This window comes from Ambystoma mexicanum, chromosome 3q (assembly GCF_040938575.1).
Source record: "Ambystoma mexicanum isolate Mex_15411 chromosome 3q, UKY_AmexF1_1, whole genome shotgun sequence".
Taxonomy (NCBI): Eukaryota; Metazoa; Chordata; class Amphibia; order Caudata; family Ambystomatidae; genus Ambystoma; species Ambystoma mexicanum.
In genome coordinates, this window is record NC_090926.1 from 178,180,405 (window position 1) to 178,201,485 (window position 21,081).

General features: G+C 41.9%; 1 protein-coding gene across 6 annotated transcripts in view; it reads left to right on the top strand.

Moving 5' to 3' along the window:
* Positions 1 to 21,081, top strand: part of LOC138582291 (thiol S-methyltransferase TMT1A-like) — a 119,286-nt gene that overhangs the window by 7,094 nt on the left and 91,111 nt on the right. For 4 of the 6 annotated variants that reach the window (XM_069653429.1, XM_069653432.1, XM_069653430.1 and 1 more), the window contains exon 2: positions 13,224 to 13,870. In XM_069653429.1, the coding sequence (XP_069509530.1) occupies positions 13,373 to 13,870 (498 nt within the window). In that variant the 5' untranslated portion in view covers positions 13,224 to 13,372. The remainder of the gene's footprint in view (positions 1 to 13,223; positions 13,871 to 21,081) is intronic. The other 2 variants (XM_069653433.1, XM_069653434.1) reach the window with 1 other exon arrangement.

The window sequence follows — 21,081 nt, forward strand, 5'->3', positions numbered from 1 at the left end:
ACTGTAGAGCGCGGCGAATGTTCGCCGATGCTTACCTGGAGTTCCAGCGTTGTCCTGCGGTCTGTAGAGAGACGTGTGCGCGCAGGCGCCTATGTGTTTCATTTAAACGTTGTCATGGAGACGGTACGAGGCGCCGTGGTCCAACCGGGTTGCCGGAGCATGTACGCCTCGCGCCCCACCCCCGGGTAATTACCCTGGGGCGGGGATGTCTCCATGGAAACCTCTGTTCCACTATATGCAATAGGTCTAGCTGTCAATGCCTATGTTTAACTCCATTACGGATAGCTAGACATACTATTTGTACGATGCATTACGTATATGTTATAATATATGTGCTATGCTATTATTCATTTTCCAGGGTGATTCCTAAACAATTAAAGCATGCAATGATTTATACAAAAAAGGGTATACATGTTAATCCAAGTCTAGATAAATCGGTCTCATGCACCAATGCCTGAAGTTCATCTGAGGTTATCCTGCGTCCGTAAGTATATATACAAAATCGGAAATTTACAAAAAACACATATAGTTAATCTCTTCATTCATTCCTTTAGGTATTAGAGAACTCAAACAGTCAATCCAGAAGGTTTCTCGTTGATCCATTGTTTTTTGGAAGTTTTCATGTGGATCTCTCTTTTCCACTATCTCTAGGATAGCAAAACGTATTTGTGCCAAGTTATGTTTCTTGTCTTGCCAGTGCCTGGCCACAGCCGAGGTTTTGTTATTATTACGTATACAAGATCTGTGCTCATTCCATCTTGTTTTAGCTGTTCTCACAGTTTGGCCAACGTAATGTAAACCACAGGGACATTTTATAGTGTATATCACGTTTTCAGAGTCACATGTCCCGAAACTTCTTAATTTTATGGTTTCTCCTGTATACGGATGTCTCAAGGTGTCCCCTTTCATTATGTAGCCACAGTTGTTATAATTCAGGCAGGGAAAGGTACCACATCTTTTCGTAGTTTTCTTTTTGTGTGCTGCTTTGGTTTTTACCAATTTATCCTTAAGATTATGGCTTCGTTGATATGCAAATATCGGGATGTCTTTAAATAGGTGTTCTACTCGATGGTCGCAGGTCATTGTGTTCCAATGTTTTTTAATGATTGACTTGATGCGGTTACTCTGTCTTGAGTATTTTGATACAAACACTAAGGGGGATTCATCATCCTTTTTACTTTTTGTTTTCAATAGGTCTCCCCTTGTCTGTGTCGCCATGCGTATTTCCGCTGCCGATATTTCTTCTTGCTTATATCCACGGTCAAGGAATTTCTTTCCCATTTCTTTGATCTCCTTTTCGTACTCTATTGGATCGCTCACCAATCTTTTCACACGGAGCATCTGACTGTATGGTACATTTTTAATGAGGCTTGGTTGGTGAAAACTTAGTCGTTGAAGTAAATTATTCCGATCTGTGGATTTACGAAAAATGGTGGTCTGATATCCTGTATTTGTTATTCTGATTTCTACATCCAAGAAATGTATGTTTTCACGAGAGTATTCATGTGTAAACTGTATTCTTCCGTCTATACCATTGAGGTAATCGAAGAATTCAAGTAGTTCCGATTCGCTACCTTTCCATATTCCGAATATGTCGTCAATGTATCTTATCCAAATCCCTAGCTGTTGTTGCCACCGTTGGTTAAGTAGAACATTTTCAGTTTCAAATTTGTGCATGAATGAATTAGCGTAAGAAGGAGCCATGGTGGCTCCCATGGCTGTGCCAGCTACCTGTAGGTAGTAATTATCTTCGTATCTAAAGTACGAGTTGTTGCCAATGAACTCTAAGAGTGCCATAATAAATTCTTTTTGTGCTCCTATTTCATCCGCTTTCAGAAGAATCCACTCAACTGCTTCATTTCCTAGATCGTGTGGGATGGACGTGTATAAGCTTTTAACATCAATTGTGAAGCAAATGTTTCCAGAGTCAAATGGTGTTGAATTTAAATGTTGCAAGAAATGGGTGGAGTCTCTGATATATGTACTCGTTTTTTGTATAAGGGGTTGTAGGAAGTAGTCCACATATTTACCAAGGGGTTCTAGGATGCTGTTTATCCCTGCAACGATAGGTCTGCCTGGTGGTTTTACTAAATCCTTGTGCACCTTTGGGAGAGTGTAGAAATGTGGTATCCGAGGATATGAGTTTGTCAAGAATTTCTTTGTATGATGGTTTATCCATGCCAGCTCCTCTGCTTTATCCAGAAGAATTCCCAAGTTCTGTCTAATTTCTGCTGTTGGGTCATTAGCTAGTTGTGCATAGGTGTTGCTGTCTCTGAGTTGTCTCTCGCATTCTTCATTATAGTCCCTCGTATTCAGCAGTACTAGACCACCACCTTTGTCTGCAGCTCTTATTGTAATGTTTGGATCACCAAATAGGTCTTGTATTAGTTTTAATTCATGTGGTTTCATATTGCGTCTAGTTTTAGGTTTGAAATGTATTTTTTCGAAATCTCTCGTTACTTGTTTTTGAAAAATATCTATTGATGGAACACTAATTGGAGGGATAAAGGTGCTTTTACTTCTGAACTCTTTCAGATCTTCTTTTTCTCTTATGCCTTCAATTTCTAATTCCTCAAAGAATACTTTTAACTTCATTTTCCTGATAAGTTTATATAGTTCAATTTTGGATTCAAATAAAGTACTGTCATATGTTGGCACAAAGTTTAGGCCTTTTTGTAGTGTCTGAAGTTCTTGGATTGTCAATATCCTTGTTGACAAGTTTATCACGATGTTTTCTTTTGTTGTAACCTTGTGTTCGGTTTTCCTCTTTGTCTTTCTCTTCCCCCTTCTTGTTCGCCTCTGCCTATCTCTAAAAAAGATGTTCTTCCTCTTGTTGAGGCTTCTGAGGGTCTTGTGTTCCCTGAGGTTGTTGGCAAATTCTCTTCTTCTATATTGGTAGACTCTCTTTCTGTGTCTGTTCCTGAACTGGACGTTTCGCTAATGTTCGTAGGTTTTGGTTTTCTTATTGGAGGACCATATTTGTCCATCCAGGTATAGACTTCATCCTTTAAATAATCGTATGTATCTCTTTTGAATTTTCGAATCTTTTTTGTTTCAAGTTCTGTCTTATATTCGGCTAGTTTGATATTTATTTCTTCCAAGATTATGTCAACCTCTTCCCTATTTAATGTTGCCACAAGTTCTTTTTCTATTTCTTGAATTTCATTGTTGAGATCTGCTAAATTATTTGCTAATTCTTGGATAGTCAGTAGTATGAGGTCCAGAGAACATTTATTTAATATGGCCTCCCATTTCTTGACAAAGCTCTTGCTCTCTTTGCACAATGTCGGTCGTAGTTGTATTCTCAGCCTTCTTGGGATCCTTTGACTCTTGTGATATCTCCCTAAGGTAATTGCATGCAATTTCCGATTTATTTCCTTACGTATCAGATGTTCCAATCTTTTAATTTGTTGTTTAGGATCTTGTGTCTTCTTACTGCTTGCTCCAAATCCACTGTCTTTGATCAACCCGAGAATTGTTTCTGCTTCTTCTGTTGTAAAGCCCAACGTATCTGCTCTATTATTAGTCAGTGCTTCGATCTCTATGAATGACATTTCTTATTGCGGGTCTTCTTTTGTAAGAATTTCGTGATCAGTGTGCCTCCGCCTCAGTTGTGCTGAGAGGGAAGAATTACAGAAGTATCGGAGAGGCGGGCACCACAGGTTATTTTCTTCTCTTTCTTTCCTTGTTTGAATTATATATATAATTCACCTTTACTGTCAGGTAAAATTGGAGCTGCCAGTTTAAATCTGGTCCTATAGCACCCGGACCTTAATAAACTGCAAATGAAGAAACAAGGCAACTCTGCCTTATTAAAACTGGCGCATCTCAGTTGGCCCTTCTATAGGGCTGCAAATTTTCGAAAAATTCGATTCCTTCTTCAATATCTTATTGCAATCAAAATATGAACAGTCAAATATATCTATGTTCTTTTAGACAGGGATGTTTATTCACATTCTCATATATTAATTCATATTGCACTGTGTTGGGCGATCAAATTTTGCCTTCAATATACGTTCTGCCAATGCATTTCGGTATAAACCTTCGTCAGGGCTGTATAAAGGCACTTGATTACATCATCAAGCTAGTCATAATTATGTATTCATGAATTTAAATACACTTAACGGTTTAAATACAATATATTAACAAATTCACACATACCATTTGGATTGTCCCACGTATATGCAATAGTTCCGCCAAATGAAAAATAAACAACCAACAAAAAGCCATTTAGTTTCAGCATCATAGGTTTTATATACATTGATTTTTAGGACAGAAATTAGTCCTACCTGATCGCTTTAAAGGCGTTTTCTCTCTAGTTTCACAGCTGTGTGTGTTTAAATGCGTTGCGAGACGCATATATCCATCGTCTCTCTGTTAAAGAGATAGGTGGTTTAGACAACCATTCTACTGTTGTTATATCTACTGTAGAGCGCGGCGAATGTTCGCCGATGCTTACCTGGAGTTCCAGCGTTGTCCTGCGGTCTGTAGAGAGACGTGTGCGCGCAGGCGCCTATGTGTTTCATTTAAACGTTGTCATGGAGACGGTACGAGGCGCCGTGGTCCAACCGGGTTGCCGGAGCATGTACGCCTCGCGCCCCACCCCGGGGTAATTACCCTGGGGCGGGGATGTCTCCATGGTAACATCTGTTCCACTATATGCAGTAGGTCTAGCTGTCAATGCCTATGTTTAACTCCATTACGGATAGCTAGACATACTATTTGTACGATGCATTACGTATATGTTATAATATATGTGCTATGCTATTATTCATTTTCCAGGGTGATTCCTAAACAATTAAAGCATGCAATGATTTATACAAAAAAGGGTATACATGTTAATCCAAGTCTAGATAAATCGGTCTCATGCACCAATGCCTGAAGTTCATCTGAGGTTATCCTGCGTCCGTAAGTATATATACAAAATCGGAAATTTACAAAAAACACATATAGTTAATCTCTTCATTCATTCCTTTAGGTATTAGAGAACTCAAACGGTCAATCCAGAAGGTTTCTCGTTGATCCATTGTTTTTTGGAAGTTTTCATGTGGATCTCTCTTTTCCACTATCTCTAGGATAGCAAAACGTATTTGTGCCAAGTTATGTTTCTTGTCTTGCCAGTGCCTGGCCACAGCCGAGGTTTTGTTATTATTACGTATACAAGATCTGTGCTCATTCCATCTTCTTTTAGCTGTTCTCACAGTTTGGCCAACGTAATGTAAACCACAGGGACATTTTATAGTGTATATCACGTTTTCAGAGTCACATGTCCCGAAACTTCTTAATTTTATGGTTTCTCCTGTATACGGATGTCTCAAGGTGTCCCCTTTCATTATGTAGCCACAGTTGTTACAATTCAGGCAGGGAAAGGTACCACATCTTTTCGTAGTTTTCTTTTTGTGTGCTGCTTTGGTTTTTACCAATTTATCCTTAAGATTATGGCTTCGTTGATATGCAAATATCGGGATGTCTTTAAATAGGTGTTCTACTCGATGGTCGCAGGTCATTGTGTTCCAATGTACCGTACCGTCTCCATGACAACGTTTAAATGAAACACATAGGCGCCTGCGCGCACACGTCTCTCTACAGACCGCAGGACAACGCTGGAACTCCAGGTAAGCATCGGCGAACATTCGCCGCGCTCTACAGTAGATATAACAACAGTAGAATGGTTGTCTAAACCACCTATCTCTTTAACAGAGAGACGATGGATATATGCGTCTCGCGACGCATTTAAACACACACAGCTGTGAAACTAGAGAGAAAACGCCTTTAAAGCGATCAGGTAGGACTAATTTCTGTCCTAAAAATCAATGTATATAAAACCTATGATGCTGAAACTAAATGGCTTTTTGTTGGTTGTTTATTTTTCATTTGGCGGAACTATTGCATATACGTGGGACAATCCAAATGGTATGTGTGAATTTGTTAATATATTGTATTTAAACCGTTAAGTGTATTTAAATTCATGAATACATAATTATGACTAGCTTGATGATGTAATCAAGTGCCTTTATACAGCCCTGACGAAGGTTTATACCGAAATGCATTGGCAGAACGTATATTGAAGGCAAAATTTGATCGCCCAACACAGTGCAATATGAATTAATATATGAGAATGTGAATAAACATCCCTGTCTAAAAGAACATAGATATATTTGACTGTTCATATTTTGATTGCAATAAGATATTGAAGAAGGAATCGAATTTTTCGAAAATTTGCAGCCCTATAGAAGGGCCAACTGAGATGCGCCAGTTTTAATAAGGCAGAGTTGCCTTGTTTCTTCATTTGCAGTTTATTAAGGTCCGGGTGCTATAGGACCAGATTTAAACTGGCAGCTCCAATTTTACCTGACAGTAAAGGTGAATTATATATATAATTCAAACAAGGAAAGAAAGAGAAGAAAATAACCTGTGGTGCCCGCCTCTCCGATACTTCTTTTTTTATATTTACAGTTTAACATGCCTCGAGGCTAACTTGGATACACAATTATTATAGTTTGAACCAGAGGTGCAGGCAAATAAAAAGCCACTCCATCCCTATGGGCTACCCTTTTAAAGCCCCTTTTTGATGCAAATATTTACACATCATCTTATCCCGCCTTCTTGGGTCCAGTGTATCATCATACCAATTAATAAGAAGGGAGATCCTGTTGACCCTGCCAATTATAGAGCTATTGCGCTGATTGATGCCAACTGCAAGGTCTTTTCTATTCTACTTCCTAGGGACATTGATCTCCACATTAGGCAACATCGTATTTTTTCTAAATTACAGGTTGGGTTTAGGAAAAATATGGGCACTCAATGCTACCATTCTTGCGAATCTTCTATCCAACATAGATACTAAAGATGTGGGGGAGATATGCATGGCCTCCCTTGATTTATCCAGTGCATTCGATTGCCTGCTGGGATGTACCCAGCAAGTTGGTCCATCTTTTGGCGCTGCTCCATTCAGGCACTTCTTTGAGGGTGTGCCTTACACATGAGGGCTTGCTGTCCTTCTCCATCCAGCCTTGAGTGGGGTTCAATTAGGGCTGTACTGTTCCCCTGTCCTCTTCAATCTGTATGTGTGGAATGTGGAATATCTGTGGAAGGGTGAGTTAATGTCATCAGCTATACTAGGCGGTCTTAGAATTGATTGGTTAGCGTTTGCTGATTATTTTATCCTCTTCAACTGCACACCTAGGGGCTGTCAACATAAATGAAATCTGTTTGCTCAGTATTGTACCTCCTAAAATGTAACCCCTAATGGGGGAAAATCCAAAATTGTCATCTTTGCCAAGGGACAGAAGATAATCAAACAGCGTTCTTGGGATCTCCCCCCCCCCTGACCTCCCAAATGAAATGTCTATACAGAAAGGTGTGCACATTTTCTGTTTTGCCAATTCAACATTTCTATCTGGCTAAAGTGGAACCTGTGTTCTTTATGGATTAGATGTGTGCCTACTAAACATGGGTGATTATCTTAAAGTTGTGCAAGGCAAACTGTGGAAACGGGCTTTGGGTCTTTCAACTGCTATGCCTAATTGCATTATTAGGCTTGAACTTTGCCTCACCTCGCTTAAGGCCCCATGTACCTGGCGTATGCTGGCTACCTATTCTAAGATCATTTGTTCACCATCAAACAGCCTTTACATGGATCGTCCAGCATCACTAAAGAAGCCACTATCACATCCGTTAATCTATTTACTAAAAGAAAGCAGGATATTCTGATTCATATTTGTGGAACCGAAGATGAATTACTTCATCTACCGGGTTATGTAAAGCCCAAATTGTATAAATCAGACTGTGCGGAAACAGTTAATGCTATTCATTTTTACACAACATATACCAAATATGCTAAATTTGTACACAAAATTGAATGTATTCCCTAGTACCTGCAGAAGGTGCCCTGTGATAGAGTTTGTGAGGTCTATCTACATTTTCTCCTCAACCAGTTCCACTCTAACAAACGTATCCTCCATTGGAAAGAGCAACAGTCTCTTTTCAATAAAATCCACTCTAGATTTTGTGACAGTACGAAAGACCAGGAAACACTTCAACATTGGGTTACTGCCTGTCTGTACTTTCGGGAAGCTAGAGAAAGATGTTTCAAACAAAATGCTCCAAGAGAATAGGATTTCTCTATTGATCTTTTTTGGTCTCGTGTAATGTGGGGCCAAAACGTATTGCTTATTTTATCTTTGTATCACTTTTTACTATGCATTTGTGTTCTTATACAGTGAGAATTGTTTTTGTGTTTTTATACATTGGACATTGTCTATTTTCTGTTTTGTTATATACTTTTGGATGTGTTTTTTCATTATGTAAGGTTGCTTTGGCAAACAATATCACAATAAAAAAAGAATTATAAAGCCAATTCTGCCTGTTGGAACTTTGTGTTCCAGCAGCTGTCGTGCACATGTGAGCTTTGACCCTACCCTGCTGCCACAGCAGGCCAATTGCTGGCCCCCTCAGGAAACAGTTGCAGATAAGTCAGTACCGGAACTTTTCCCTATCTCAATTGCAGTAATTGGAATAATGTCCAAAAAAGCAATACAATACAACATCCTCATTCAGGACAAAAGATTAAGCCTAAAGACTATGCAACATGCAATACTTGTAATGTGATCTATGCATTAAAATGCCCCTGTGGCGTACTCCATGTGGGTCATAAAACCCATGAAGTAAGATGGGTGAAACACAAATCTGACATCAGAACACATAACATAAGATCTCCATTAACTCAGCATTACTTAGAGAAGGCTCACAATATCTCCCAGATGATATTGATAGTACTTGAAGTGGTTCAGAGCTTACAGAGAGGAGCAGATCTAGTCAGAACCCTATCACAATGTGAGTCATTCTGGATCAATCGATTGGACACAGTGCTCAAAGGAATGAATGAGGAGTTGAATTTTTCTTGTTTTGTCTAATGTTGATTGTTCTGTAGTCCATTGTAATTTTATTGCATCCTGATATTGCATATCTTACATTGAGTGTTATCCATGTTATATTATGTCTTGATTTCCTCATAGTGAGTTTCCTGTAAACTAATATATTATTTATGTCTTGCTTACTTTAGAGATCTTGTATAATAGGAATCCTTGTTTGGCAATCATCATTGAAGTTGAACAATAATTTTGATTATTTTATGGACTTGATAATATATTGGACAATCACTTGTCATGCTGGCCACTGTGTTAGATGACCAATGTGTTAGATTGTGAGTGACTGTTCCTGAATTTATTTGATATTTTCATATTTACCTTTTCCCCCTTTTTCAATCCCTTCCTTGGTGCCCTTCAATAACATCACAATATAGGACAGCCTTTCCTCTATCTCTTTAGGCTTCTCACCACAAGTCTTTCCACACATCACCCTTTATGGAGATCAAAACTACTATATTTGGATCTCCTTACGTCCTTTTTCATATCACCTTGACAATAATTATGAGAACTCTTTATTTTCCTTCTAACTGGGCTTATCTTCCTTTACTTTTGATAACGCCACATTCGCAGATTACTTTTTCTTTATTTCATGCACTGATACCGCTAACGCAATGACGTCATTCTGGTGCTGACGTCATTGCGTCATTAACGTAATCGTGGCCATATTGGACTATATCCTGTAACGGTTCATGGGACGCAGGTTGCTCGTATTAAGTTGTCTACCTGCTTGGCTTGCTGTAGTGAGTTAGACCTTTTGGTGAGTACGTTCTCATTTGTCTTTCAACTTTCTACACTAAAGACTCAATCTCTGGAAGCATACTTAGTTGGATTTACCTACTCTCTTCTATTTCTCTTCGACTCTCCTTCCGATTGGACTTCATGTCTCTCTGATTACATGCACCATTGTTTGGGAGTCTTCCCTGAACTGTATTGAAGGTACTCATTTATCCTTCATACTTTGATCCTATTAAAGATGAAAGTATTTGCATCCTCTAATTTTTGTATTACTGATTCTCTGCACCAGCCCTGATTTATTTGAGATACTTTGGCAGGTACCTCTTTGATCAATTTTTTTTTTACAAATTTCCGTCAAAGGATTTTCCTCAGCTGAATATTTTTGAACATGTCTTCATACTGATTGATTGACTTAAAAAGATCACAACTACTATATTATGAACATTAAGAAATTTGACTTGTATCCTGCTCAAAAAGTCATTCTTTCTTTTTAAGAGTTCAAAACATTGCTCCTGATTGAAGGGAGATTTCTCCCGAAACACGTAGAGCTCTTATAAACCCAAACATTATCTACACTACTTTGGCGTTGAGCATTTCTTGAGAATCATTGACAAGATTACCTTATACCTTTTTCTGAAATCTATTGTATTTATTTTTGTTTAAACATATGCAAGTTTTTCTCAAATTGAGTTTAAACTGGTTTATCCCAGTTTTATGGTGTCCAGGGGACAAGGGTTTCTCTCTCCGGCGATCCCTTTTCTTCTCTATTAGGTTTGCAACTCTTGTGCCAGAGTTTTTTTTTGTGCCTCTGCACCCAAACAGAATTTAATTGGATCAAAGTTACCAAATATTGTTACTTTGTGGTGTACGGATATCTATATAGGCTTTCTTCATTGTGCCTTCAGTGGCAGTCTAGAATTGCTTTATAATAGAATGGTCCCCCATGCTTTGTGGCACAGCATCCTTTCAACATGTGTAAGCAATATGTTGCTCAGAAACCATATTGTCCTCTACAGTATCAAACCGTATTAACAATGGATTGGGCAAGATTATCCAACTGAATTATTGTTTTCCTGTTTCTTGTCGTTATCTGTCAGGTATCACAGGAAAAGGGTTGCAGCGATAAAGCCATTCCGGGCCTCTGTGCATTCCCCCTGCCCACTGTTCTCCCTAGTTCCTGCCCAGAGTGGTTCTTCCCTCTTTATGTGCTTTGTATGAATCCTTTTATGCCCTGTATGAGCTCCATATGGTAGCGTGTATCACTCAAAGGTATATCTATAGGTGATACACCCTGTGCACAGATCACAATGACAGCTTTATTCGAACTTCTGTGCTAAATGTGAAGGCCATAGCCAACACATAAAGCACATGAAAATGGAAGAGCATCAGACTTAAAGATTTGGACAAATACTACATGGGCTATATAGCTCATGGGCAATGAGGCCATGCACTATTACAGTATGCTAAAGTAATAGAACCCGAGGGGTGAGGGGCATTATCGGTCTGGTAATGCCCCAGGGCATCAGATACAAGCCTGAGTGAAAAGAGGGCTTTAACGTAAGTCACAGGGCATTACCAGGCCAGTAATGCCCCCTATGAGGGTTCTATTGCTATTAGTAGCCCAGCACATTGTACCGTGGCACAAATAGTAACTTTTCTCTAGTTATGAAATGGCATGAAAGCCGTTTTTCAACTCAAGGGAAAAAATAAAAAGTTTAAAACATGGCCACCATGGATCGGGGAGAAGGGACTACACAAAAAACAGCCATTTAAAGTGCTTAAAAATGTAAACAAAGAAAATGGCTGCCTGGCAGCTAATCGCACAGTGGAGATGCGCCAGGAACAGCCCTGTTCCTAGCGCCAGCGAGGCACAGAGCAGCGCAGGTAAGTGGGGTTGGGGAAGGGAGGGGAGCAGATATGTGGAAAGGAGGGGTGAGGGTGGGAGGGAAGGGGCAGGGGATGCAGGGAGCACACTTACCTTAGTTCCCGGTGAGGGAAGATGGCCGGCCTCCCGTTCTGAGGAGGCTCTGAGCAGAGTCTTTCCCTGTGTAGTAAGAACCCTGTTCCGCGCCTCCTCATTGGCTGGGAGGCTGCCACCCCATCCCATCGCCGAGTACTCATTTTTAGTAAGCACTTTGTACTTCTCTTATTTTGTATACAGTTTTTCCGTCCTGAACTTGTCCTGGACAATTTGCCCAGAGATTAGGAGATTGTATTTTCGGTGCAAAGATCTAGATTAGTCATAAATTTGATTCCATCCTACCAACGCCATGCAGTTCAAAGATGTTCCATTCCCACAACTTGACAGACAAAATTAGGATCACCTAAAATTAGGCTGTTGAAAGTCGACATTTGAAATATTAACTTCCCTTTCATGTTGGTGTTGCTAGTGGTCCGGTACACCTGCCCCCTCTCGTACCCACCATGTTCTATTTTCAGTCTACTAACTGACCCTAAATGTTTTGCCAGGTGGACCTTCAGCTGTATCATTTCAGATCTTCTCATCTTTGTTTGCCTGCCTTTGAACTTCCTACTAGCAAATTCAAAAGTTCCATCTCTCAAAAAGTGAGACCACCTGAAATGAGACAGCTGTGGGCTAACCAGGCCAAGTATAATGACAAAGGTTCAGGGAAACAGAAGAGTGAAGGAGCACACATTGGAAAAAATAGGTTAAGGAGAAAAAAGAAAGAGAATGTGCAATTTATGAAAGAAAATAGGGCTGTGACGGTCTATGTGAACACTAGCAAAGATAAAATGAAAACAGGCATTGTCAAAGCCAACAGTTTGGGCTTTTGTATAGGTATGGGATAAGCATTTAGTAGGAACTGATATAATGGTACTGCCTGACCATAAGTTTGCAACAGCTGGAAAATGGTGATTACCTATGCATATGATGGCAGTACCATGCAAATGCCCATCTAATACCTCAAGCCAAAACTGTTGGCTTTGTTGTTGATTGTTTTTAACAGGATTTCCGTGCATGGAAGTGTTATAAATCAAGTTGCTGAAGGCACACTTGGTTAAGCCGTTTTTATTACAACAGCAGCCATTTACAGCTGCAACTAAGTCATTCTCTCCCAGTAAATTGCTTAGCAATGAGGGGTCACAGTTTGATGTTACTGTGTGATAGAGCGAGCTGAAGGAGATCCCAGGAGGATGTGTTTTTGGCCGTTGAGGGGTAGGTCGTGGGTGGTATTACCATAGCCGTGGGCAGTCAACTGGTGGGTAAATAACTAAACGCCCACAAGCTTTGTCCCCCTCCTCGCATGTCATCTCCTTCCTACCTGTAATCCAATGCAATCGTTTTGGCTTCTAGGGGGTGCTTAAGCACCACCGAATATCCCAAACTAAAAAGGGACGTTGCCTTTTAGCAGCCTCATTTCAAGTCCTCTCACTGTAAGGAAGTCTTAACTTTGGACATAGAACCGATTTACAAGGTGATTAAGAATCCTGCCTTGAAATGTGGGAAGCATTGCTTTTCTTGGAAAATGTTTTTTGAATGAGATCAACTGTGTGTAACTGTTAAATTGAATAACACAGTATTTTGGTTTTCCACAGTGCGCATGATATAACTCCTGCATGTCATGTGTTATGCGTCGCCGATCTCCTTTTGAAGAGCTGTGCACCAGTTGGATGGTAAATTTGTATCTTGTAAAAAACATTCAAAGTCAACGCACTGCATAGCTGTTTCGATCAACGCTGCCGTCATGGCTATTATCATACACGTCCTTCAGGTTTGTGTGGCACTTCTGGTGCTTCCAATTCACGTGCTTTCTTTTGTAGGACTGTGGAAGCCCTTTATCAAGAAGTTTTTTCCGTACATCATGCAAAGGATAACTGTGAATTACAACCAAAAGATGGGTGAAAAGAAGAAGGATCTTTTCAACAATATGTCGGATTTTGCAAAGCCTTCAGGTGAGCTCTCCGTGCTGGAGGTCGGCTGCGGCACTGGGGCAAACTTCCAGTTTTACCCACGGGGTTGCAAAGTCATTTGCGTCGATCCAAACCCTAATTTTCAGCAGTATATAAGCAAGAGCATTGCAGAGAATGAGCATGTGCACTTTGAGCGCTTCCTGGTGGCTCCTGGAGAAGACATGCCGCAGGTGGCCAGTGGATCCGTGGATGTAGTCGTGTGCACGATTGTCCTGTGCTCAGTGCAGAGCGTGGAGGCGTTCTTGAAAGAATGCATAAGAGTCCTAAGGCCTGTAAGTATGCAAGCGTGTTGGGGGACTTATGACTTTAGAGCAAAAGCACTTGCATCCCTATACTAATTATTTGGCGCAATTATATAGCAAAACCAGAAATGTTATTATTTCTTGGGTAAATAGAGTGGGTTTACTCCGGGTTATCTTGCTTTAGAAATTGAAATAATTATTTCTAACGCGGTGGTTAGTGCGATGCAATTCGCTTTTATTGGTGGTAGTGTGGACGGTTTGGGCCCTGTGCGCAAAGTCTAGATTCTGGTCGGAATCTAGACTTTGCGCACAGGGCCCAACAGGAGTCACGACTGCCTACAGGACAGCCACCCTAACGAAACCAGGACCCCACAGGGGGCTCAAAGAAATTGATAAATGCCTTGATAAAGACCCCCGGGTCGAAACACGCGTTGGCTGACTAACCAGGCGCACAAATGCCATCAAGTGTATATGACACTTATCATTGCATTGAGCAAAACTGTCCACACTACCACCAATAAAAGCGAATTGTATCGCACTAACCACTGCGTTAGAAATAATTATTTCAATTTCTAAAGCAAGATAACCAGGAGCAAACCCACTCTATTTACTTAACAAATTGGGGTACAGGCTACACCCCAACCAACTTCTGTGATCTTGCGACACCAGAACACCCATCAAACTCAGACAAAAGTGGAGCTTAGCATAGGCAGGTTCCATATCTAGCGCAAACCCAGACCCTACTTATTATTTCTTGGCACTTATTAATACTGCTTTTTGTGTATTATGCGGTACAGCTACTTTAAGTTGTAAAGTTTGAAAGTATATATATATTATATATATATATATATATATATATATATATATATATATATGTATATATATATTTAATGTTACTGTTCAGCTTAACATTTTTTCCCCTCTGTTTCTCTTTACATCTCTTCGTCCTATCCCCCCCTATCATTCCCTCATGCATCCCCTTTGTCCCCAGAGTTATCTTACTGGCTTACATGTTGCCTCCATAGGCTATTGACAGTAACTGACAAGCATTTTGTACAAATTCACTCATTCTAAATCATTAAATTAGTTTTTTTTAAATTCCATTTCAAGATTAAAGTTGATGTATTGGTGGTAATGGTTAAACTGTGGTCTTCGACCCCCAATGACAAAGGAATGTGAAGGAGCACCCCACGTTCATGGGGAGCGAGTCCGTGCACACAAAAGCCATCATTCCTTGATTCAAATCCAATGTTCCTTAATATTGCCAAACTGTTACTGATTGAAGCAATGCTTCCTTACACATTTTTTACACTAAGAATTTCACGAAGAACAATATATTTGTGCGCGCTTTTTTAGAGATCGTTATTTTTCAGTGCCAGAAAAGTACAAGGTAAACCCAAGTGTAAGTAAACATATCCTGGTTATGGTTTTATGTGATGTATTGATTTGTCCATTGCCACATGTCTTGGTGGAAAGACTCAACTAGGGCCAACTTCGAGTGTATTCTTATTATGTGGTATTCTGTAATAAAAAAAACTTAAATAATAGATCTCTTTACAATTTATTTATTGAGCATTTGTTAGGTGCTTTATACGACTGAATAGTGTTTCAAAGCGCCACAAGGCTAAATGGGAAGGGGACAAGGGAAAAATAACAATGGCAAAAACAGTCATGGTCCTACTAGATTTTGTGGCATTCAGCAGAGCAAGTTCATGGAGGAGAAGTGCAGGAGATAGGGAGGCAAGGGGGTGGGGGACCAGAGGAGTGGGCAAGTGCTGGTGGAGGGCCTTGGACGGGGAAGTGCTAAGGGGAGCAAGGGAGGAAACCCTCAGGCTAAGTGCAAGTGCAGGCGGCTCCCACGGGTGAAATGCAGAGCTGCCAAGCAGGGCACGCAGGGCAGTGCAGTCGGTAGGAGTGCTGGTATCGACTGGGAAGAAGGGCCTGCAATCCTGTGAGATTCATGAGGATCAGGCCACCAGTCACAGCGGCAGTGGGGTGATGTCACAACCCGGAAGGCTGCTCAAGCACCACATGCCCGGAACAACAACCATGGAAAGCGCATTACCATTAGGGTTGGTAAATGCAAGGTTTATCCAGCCATTCAGAGAATGCAGCATTTCTCTTCCCCGTTCCTTCCCCGTTTGACAGTTGTCAGCTGACTCAAGCAACCAATGGATGGCCAGTGCCTCCTTCTCGACACAGACTTAAGCGTCATTGAAACCTCACACGCTGCTTCTGTTAACTCCCTGAAACTTCTGACTCCTGTGTAATTATGACCTACCTTTTGGACCCTTGTACCGACTCCTGCTACGTTTACACGGACTGCCTTTTATTACGCCTTGCTCCATTCTGTTACTTCTGTGTACCGATTCCTGCTACGTTTACACGGACTGCCTTTTGACTATGCCTCGCTCCATCCTGATACTTCCGTGTACCAACTCCTGCTACGTTTACACAGACTGCCTTTTGACTACGCCATGCTCCTTTCTGGACAACAATGTACCTATTCCTGCTACGCTTTCACATATTGCCTTTGCCTCACGTATAACTTCCTTTGGAACACATGTGTATTGGACCCTCGGCATCGACCACAGTGCACCTCAGAGCAGTTTGCAGCCGGTGCACCCTCCCGACTCCAGTGCGTCCCTCGTGCCGCCTGGGTCAAGTCTTCCCTTACTAATTTACCTCCTTATTATTTTATCCTGCCGTTGTGTTCTGCTGCGCACTCACTGCTATCCTCAACCATACCAAAAGAACGGTAAGAAACTTTCATAATCTTCATAAGCTATACGATAGTGCGCTGTAGAGTCAAGCTGGTGCTTAGCCAATTCTCTTGTTCTATTCTTGTAGGGATAAGACCCCGTGACAATTCCTACACCATCTTCTCTAGGAGGGAGGGGAAGCAGGTGGTTATACCTCACCACTTATTCTTGGCTTACTATCGTGCACCTAACAAACCACTGACTTGTGCCTTTTTTCCTTACAGCTGGTATTGTGGTGGTGCATTTCCCCCTGCCCTTTTAATTGATCAGTTTCTGCTTTACTTTATTCAGCAGAGGGGCATATCACAGAAATGAGTTTTTCCCTCAAGGGAGGAGGCCTGGTTTTCACAAACCCAGGCTCATCAATGAAGCGGAAGAGTAGGATTCTGAAATCTTGCTGCACCCGGCCAACCAGTCACCAGAGCGGTGAGTAACAGGTGACTAGCAGGGAAGGGAAAGAGGTGAATATGAATTTCTAACCTCAGTATTAAAATTAATTGGTTCTGTAGGGATCAGCCCCAAGGGCAGTGTTCAAGAGTCTTTATTTCAGTTCAGTTCTTCTTCTTGAAGAGAAAATGCCAGGAGAATGACTCCCTTCTCCTGGCTCCACACGTTCAAACTTCTCTTGACATCCCTTTACAACCATTAGCTTCTGATTCAATAAATGCAACCCAGGAGAATGACTCCCTTCTCCTGCTTCCGTGACTCAGATCTTCTATCTGTTTTTCACAATAGTTCTTATGAACCCATAGTTCTTAGTTCCCTCCACGCTTATCTGAGGGTTCTCTTGAATGTATCACACTCCTCATCTCTGAACAGTCTTGTCCCACTTACAGAGGTGAGGGATACTACTCCCGAGGCTCTGTTTACTTTGGTTACTGTTAGTTATTGAAATGGAGGAAAATCCTTCCAAAGCATTCTTCCAAACTGTTCTTATTCTTAGTGCAATTACTGGGACGAGGTATTTCACTCCTGAGGTGTTCGTCACAATTCTTATTCTCAATGCAATTATTGAGACGAGGGAGATCACTCCCGAGGCTTGCTTCACAAGCCCCCACTCTCCTACCGTTTTCCCGTAACTCCTGTTACCGTTACTTTTAGTTTGGTCAGAGCAGGGGTGTCTGCATTCTGCGTTGCCAGTGAATGCTTGTTCGTCTTCGCTCTTCTCTCTCCACAGTCTTGCTGTGTCTCTATGGACGTTCGGTGCATGCAGTATCAGCGTAGTTGTGGGACAACTCGATCCACCTCCTTGAGGTCACACCACCGTCTCCAGGATTCCAGCTTCCAGTTCAGCTTGCTCTCACTCTGCCATAAAAGGACTCTTCTGGTTTGTGGCTGGTAGCCTCCCAGCATCTGAGTTGCTCCTGCAACATCCTATCTTCTCTACCAGTTTGGATGTTCCGGGCTGACCATGCTTCGCATCTGTTGCTCTGTTTACTGAGTCCTTCTTTGTTTTTTTTCTTGTTGGGCTGGGACCTCCCACACTCCCAACAGAGTGCCATAGTCCGTCGTCAGGCTTGGTTGTGAGCCCATCTCGTCCAAGTATCTTTCACATGAGTTTTCTGTATGACTCTGTGGATGTTCTTCTTCTTGGTACCTTCATAGTACAAATCCTGTTTAGACGGTTCCTAGTGATTCCATTGACAGCCAAACCGCCGACAACCATACCATTGACACAAAAAGCATCGAAAAGAACCCATCAAATGGATTTTGTTATGGTTGTGTTCCCCCCAAACCTTCTTTTTTAAACCTTAAAAACCCTTTTTTACTAAACTAAACCCTTTACCATTTAAAAACATGCATTCAATGGGTTTTTTTTCGATGCATTTTTTTCAATGGTATGGTCTGTCAATGCTTTGGATTTGATGGCATGACAGGATACCTACCGTTTAGACTGAGTGTTCATATTAAAGGTGTCTAATCTTACAGGAAGAAGTGAAGGAGTATCACAATAGTACACAGTAGTACTGTCAGCCTGAACCTCGACAGATCTTAAGAGTTTCAGAGTTTTTAGGGAAGATGGATTAGGGAGCTCCATCATGGAACGGGAGTCCTTGTCCCCATAGAGGAAGTCTTTCCCTTTGAGGTCTTCCGACTTTTTAGCACCCCTTGGGGAACTATTGGGTAGCAGCCTCACCACCCTAGCCTCACAGGGAAGGGCTCCCCATTAGCGAGAAGTGACGTGATCCCATGTATCGTCACATACCCTTTCCCTAAAGAGATTGCCTCCCCCATCTTCTCCTAGAGGAAATCTGGATAGGACATCTACATTCCCCTGTTCTCTCCCCTTCCGGTGTTCAATAGTAAAGCAATATGGCTGGAGTTCTAAAAGCCAACGCATTATGCAGGGATTAGTATCTTTCCGTAATCCTAACCAGGTTGATGGGGAATGATCAGTTATCAGCCTAAATTTACCACCAGTGAGGTAATATTTTAATTAAGTCACGGCCCATTTCATGGCTTGGGCCTCTAATTCTATGGTTGCCTAGTTCTTTTCGTGCGGGAAGAGTTTCCTACTAGTGTATAAGATAGGATGCTCTACTCCCTCATACTCTTGGGATATAACTGCACCCAGGCCAACCTTTGGAGCATCTATCTGCAGGATAAACTCCCTGTTAAAATCAGGGAACTTCAGAACAGGTTCACTGCATAGTATATGCTTCATTTTTTTATTTATTTGAATTTGTAAAGCGCCCACTGCCCTGAGGCATCGTGGCGCTGTTAAGAAGGCTTACTTGTTTACATAGTGCATTTGAACGCATACAAAGATGTTGCTTCATACAGATTACAAAGTGCATGACATAGATTACATGGTTATGTGGGCAGACTATATGGTACCAACACATCTTGCATTGCAGCATCCATATAGTTTACGTTGTCAAGTCCAGTGAGCGAAAGCATGGTTCCAGCCATGTCTTAAATGGCGGCAGCTACAAGCAGTTGCATGGTCATAATAGTGAACATATATAAGGTTTCAGCCACATGTTGTATGGCGACATCGACTCATATATGCAAAGCCGTAATCAATAGGTAAGTGTGTGGTGCCAGGCCTAATAGTACAGAGGATGCATGCCATGCAAGGATGCAAGGTAGAAATCAACACAAAATAGCATGGGGCCGGCCGCTTGATGCGGAGTGGCAAGTGCATACTATTAGATAGTTTAAAATCTACAGGCAATAGCGTGCTGCAGGTCTCAGGTATTATGGGCAGCTACACATACTTACTGGGGTAGGGCGAGGTGGGGATGCACCCCAAGGTACACAGCCAGTAGGGAGGGTAATGGGGGGATAGCATACATGCAGGGTGTAGCGGAAGGTGGGGGGGTTAACATACATACAGGGTGTAGCAGAGGGTGGGAGGGTTAGCATATTAACAGGGTGTAGCGGAAGGTGGGGGGGTCAACATCCATACAGGGTGTAGCGGAGGGCTAGCATATTTACAGGGTGTAGCGGAGGGTAGGGTATTAACATACATACAGGGTGTAGCGGAAGGTGGGGAGTTAACATACATACAGTGTGTAGCGGAGGGTGGGGGGTTAGCATACATACAGGGTGTAGCGGAGGGTGGGGGGGTTTAACATAAATACAGGGTTAGCAGAGGGTGGGGGGTTAGCATACATACAGGGTGTAGCGGCAAGGGCACTCACTGGGCAACAAACAGGGCCTTAGAAGGTGGGCCTTGGGGAGGAGGGCCGGCGTTGGGATTGGCCCTTAACAGTATGCAGGGGATCAATCGCGCTGCAGCAGGAGCTGAAACGGGCAGGTACAAAGGAAATGAATATTCAAGCCACCTGCTTGGAAGGTGGTGACTACCATGTGGCCCTGGTGTGGCCAAGCACAATAAAACAAAGTCCAGTATTCCAATTCAATAAGTCAAAGCTTTCCTGGTCAAGCTTCTCCCACTTAGGTTTCTGGGGCTCTGCATTCTTAAGCTTGTCGGTCAGGCTGGCAGTGATGAGAGAGTATCCCAGGATAAATAGCCTCTAGTACCCTGGGAGTCCCAGAAATTCTCACCTGCGGGTTTGGTGGCACAATCTTTAGGTGGGCTCTGCCAAGAAGTGGATTCAGGCTTGCCTTTCTTCTTGTCCGTCAAACGCTCCTTGAAGAGGTAAGGTCGGTCCTGATTTCCTACCACGATGTATCATGGGGTCATCAAGGAAACACTCGGGTGGTCAAGCAGGACAACACCTCGAAATTGGGGGGGGGGAGCAAAGATGACAGAGAAAAACCCAAAATTATTCAGAAGACCCAGGATCACAAACTGAGGCGATGTTCCTTAAGGTGGTGAGTATCCGATGCCTGAATATTCTGGCAGAGCAGGAACCAGCCAAAACAGTATACAGAGCAAGAAAGCGAGTATGGAACCTGAAGAACAGGAGAAAACGAAGGAAACCAAGACAGAGGACAGAGAATGGGGCAGGAAAGCAGAGGATCAAACTAGCCCTTTCTACTATTTATCAGGTATCCATCCAAGAACTC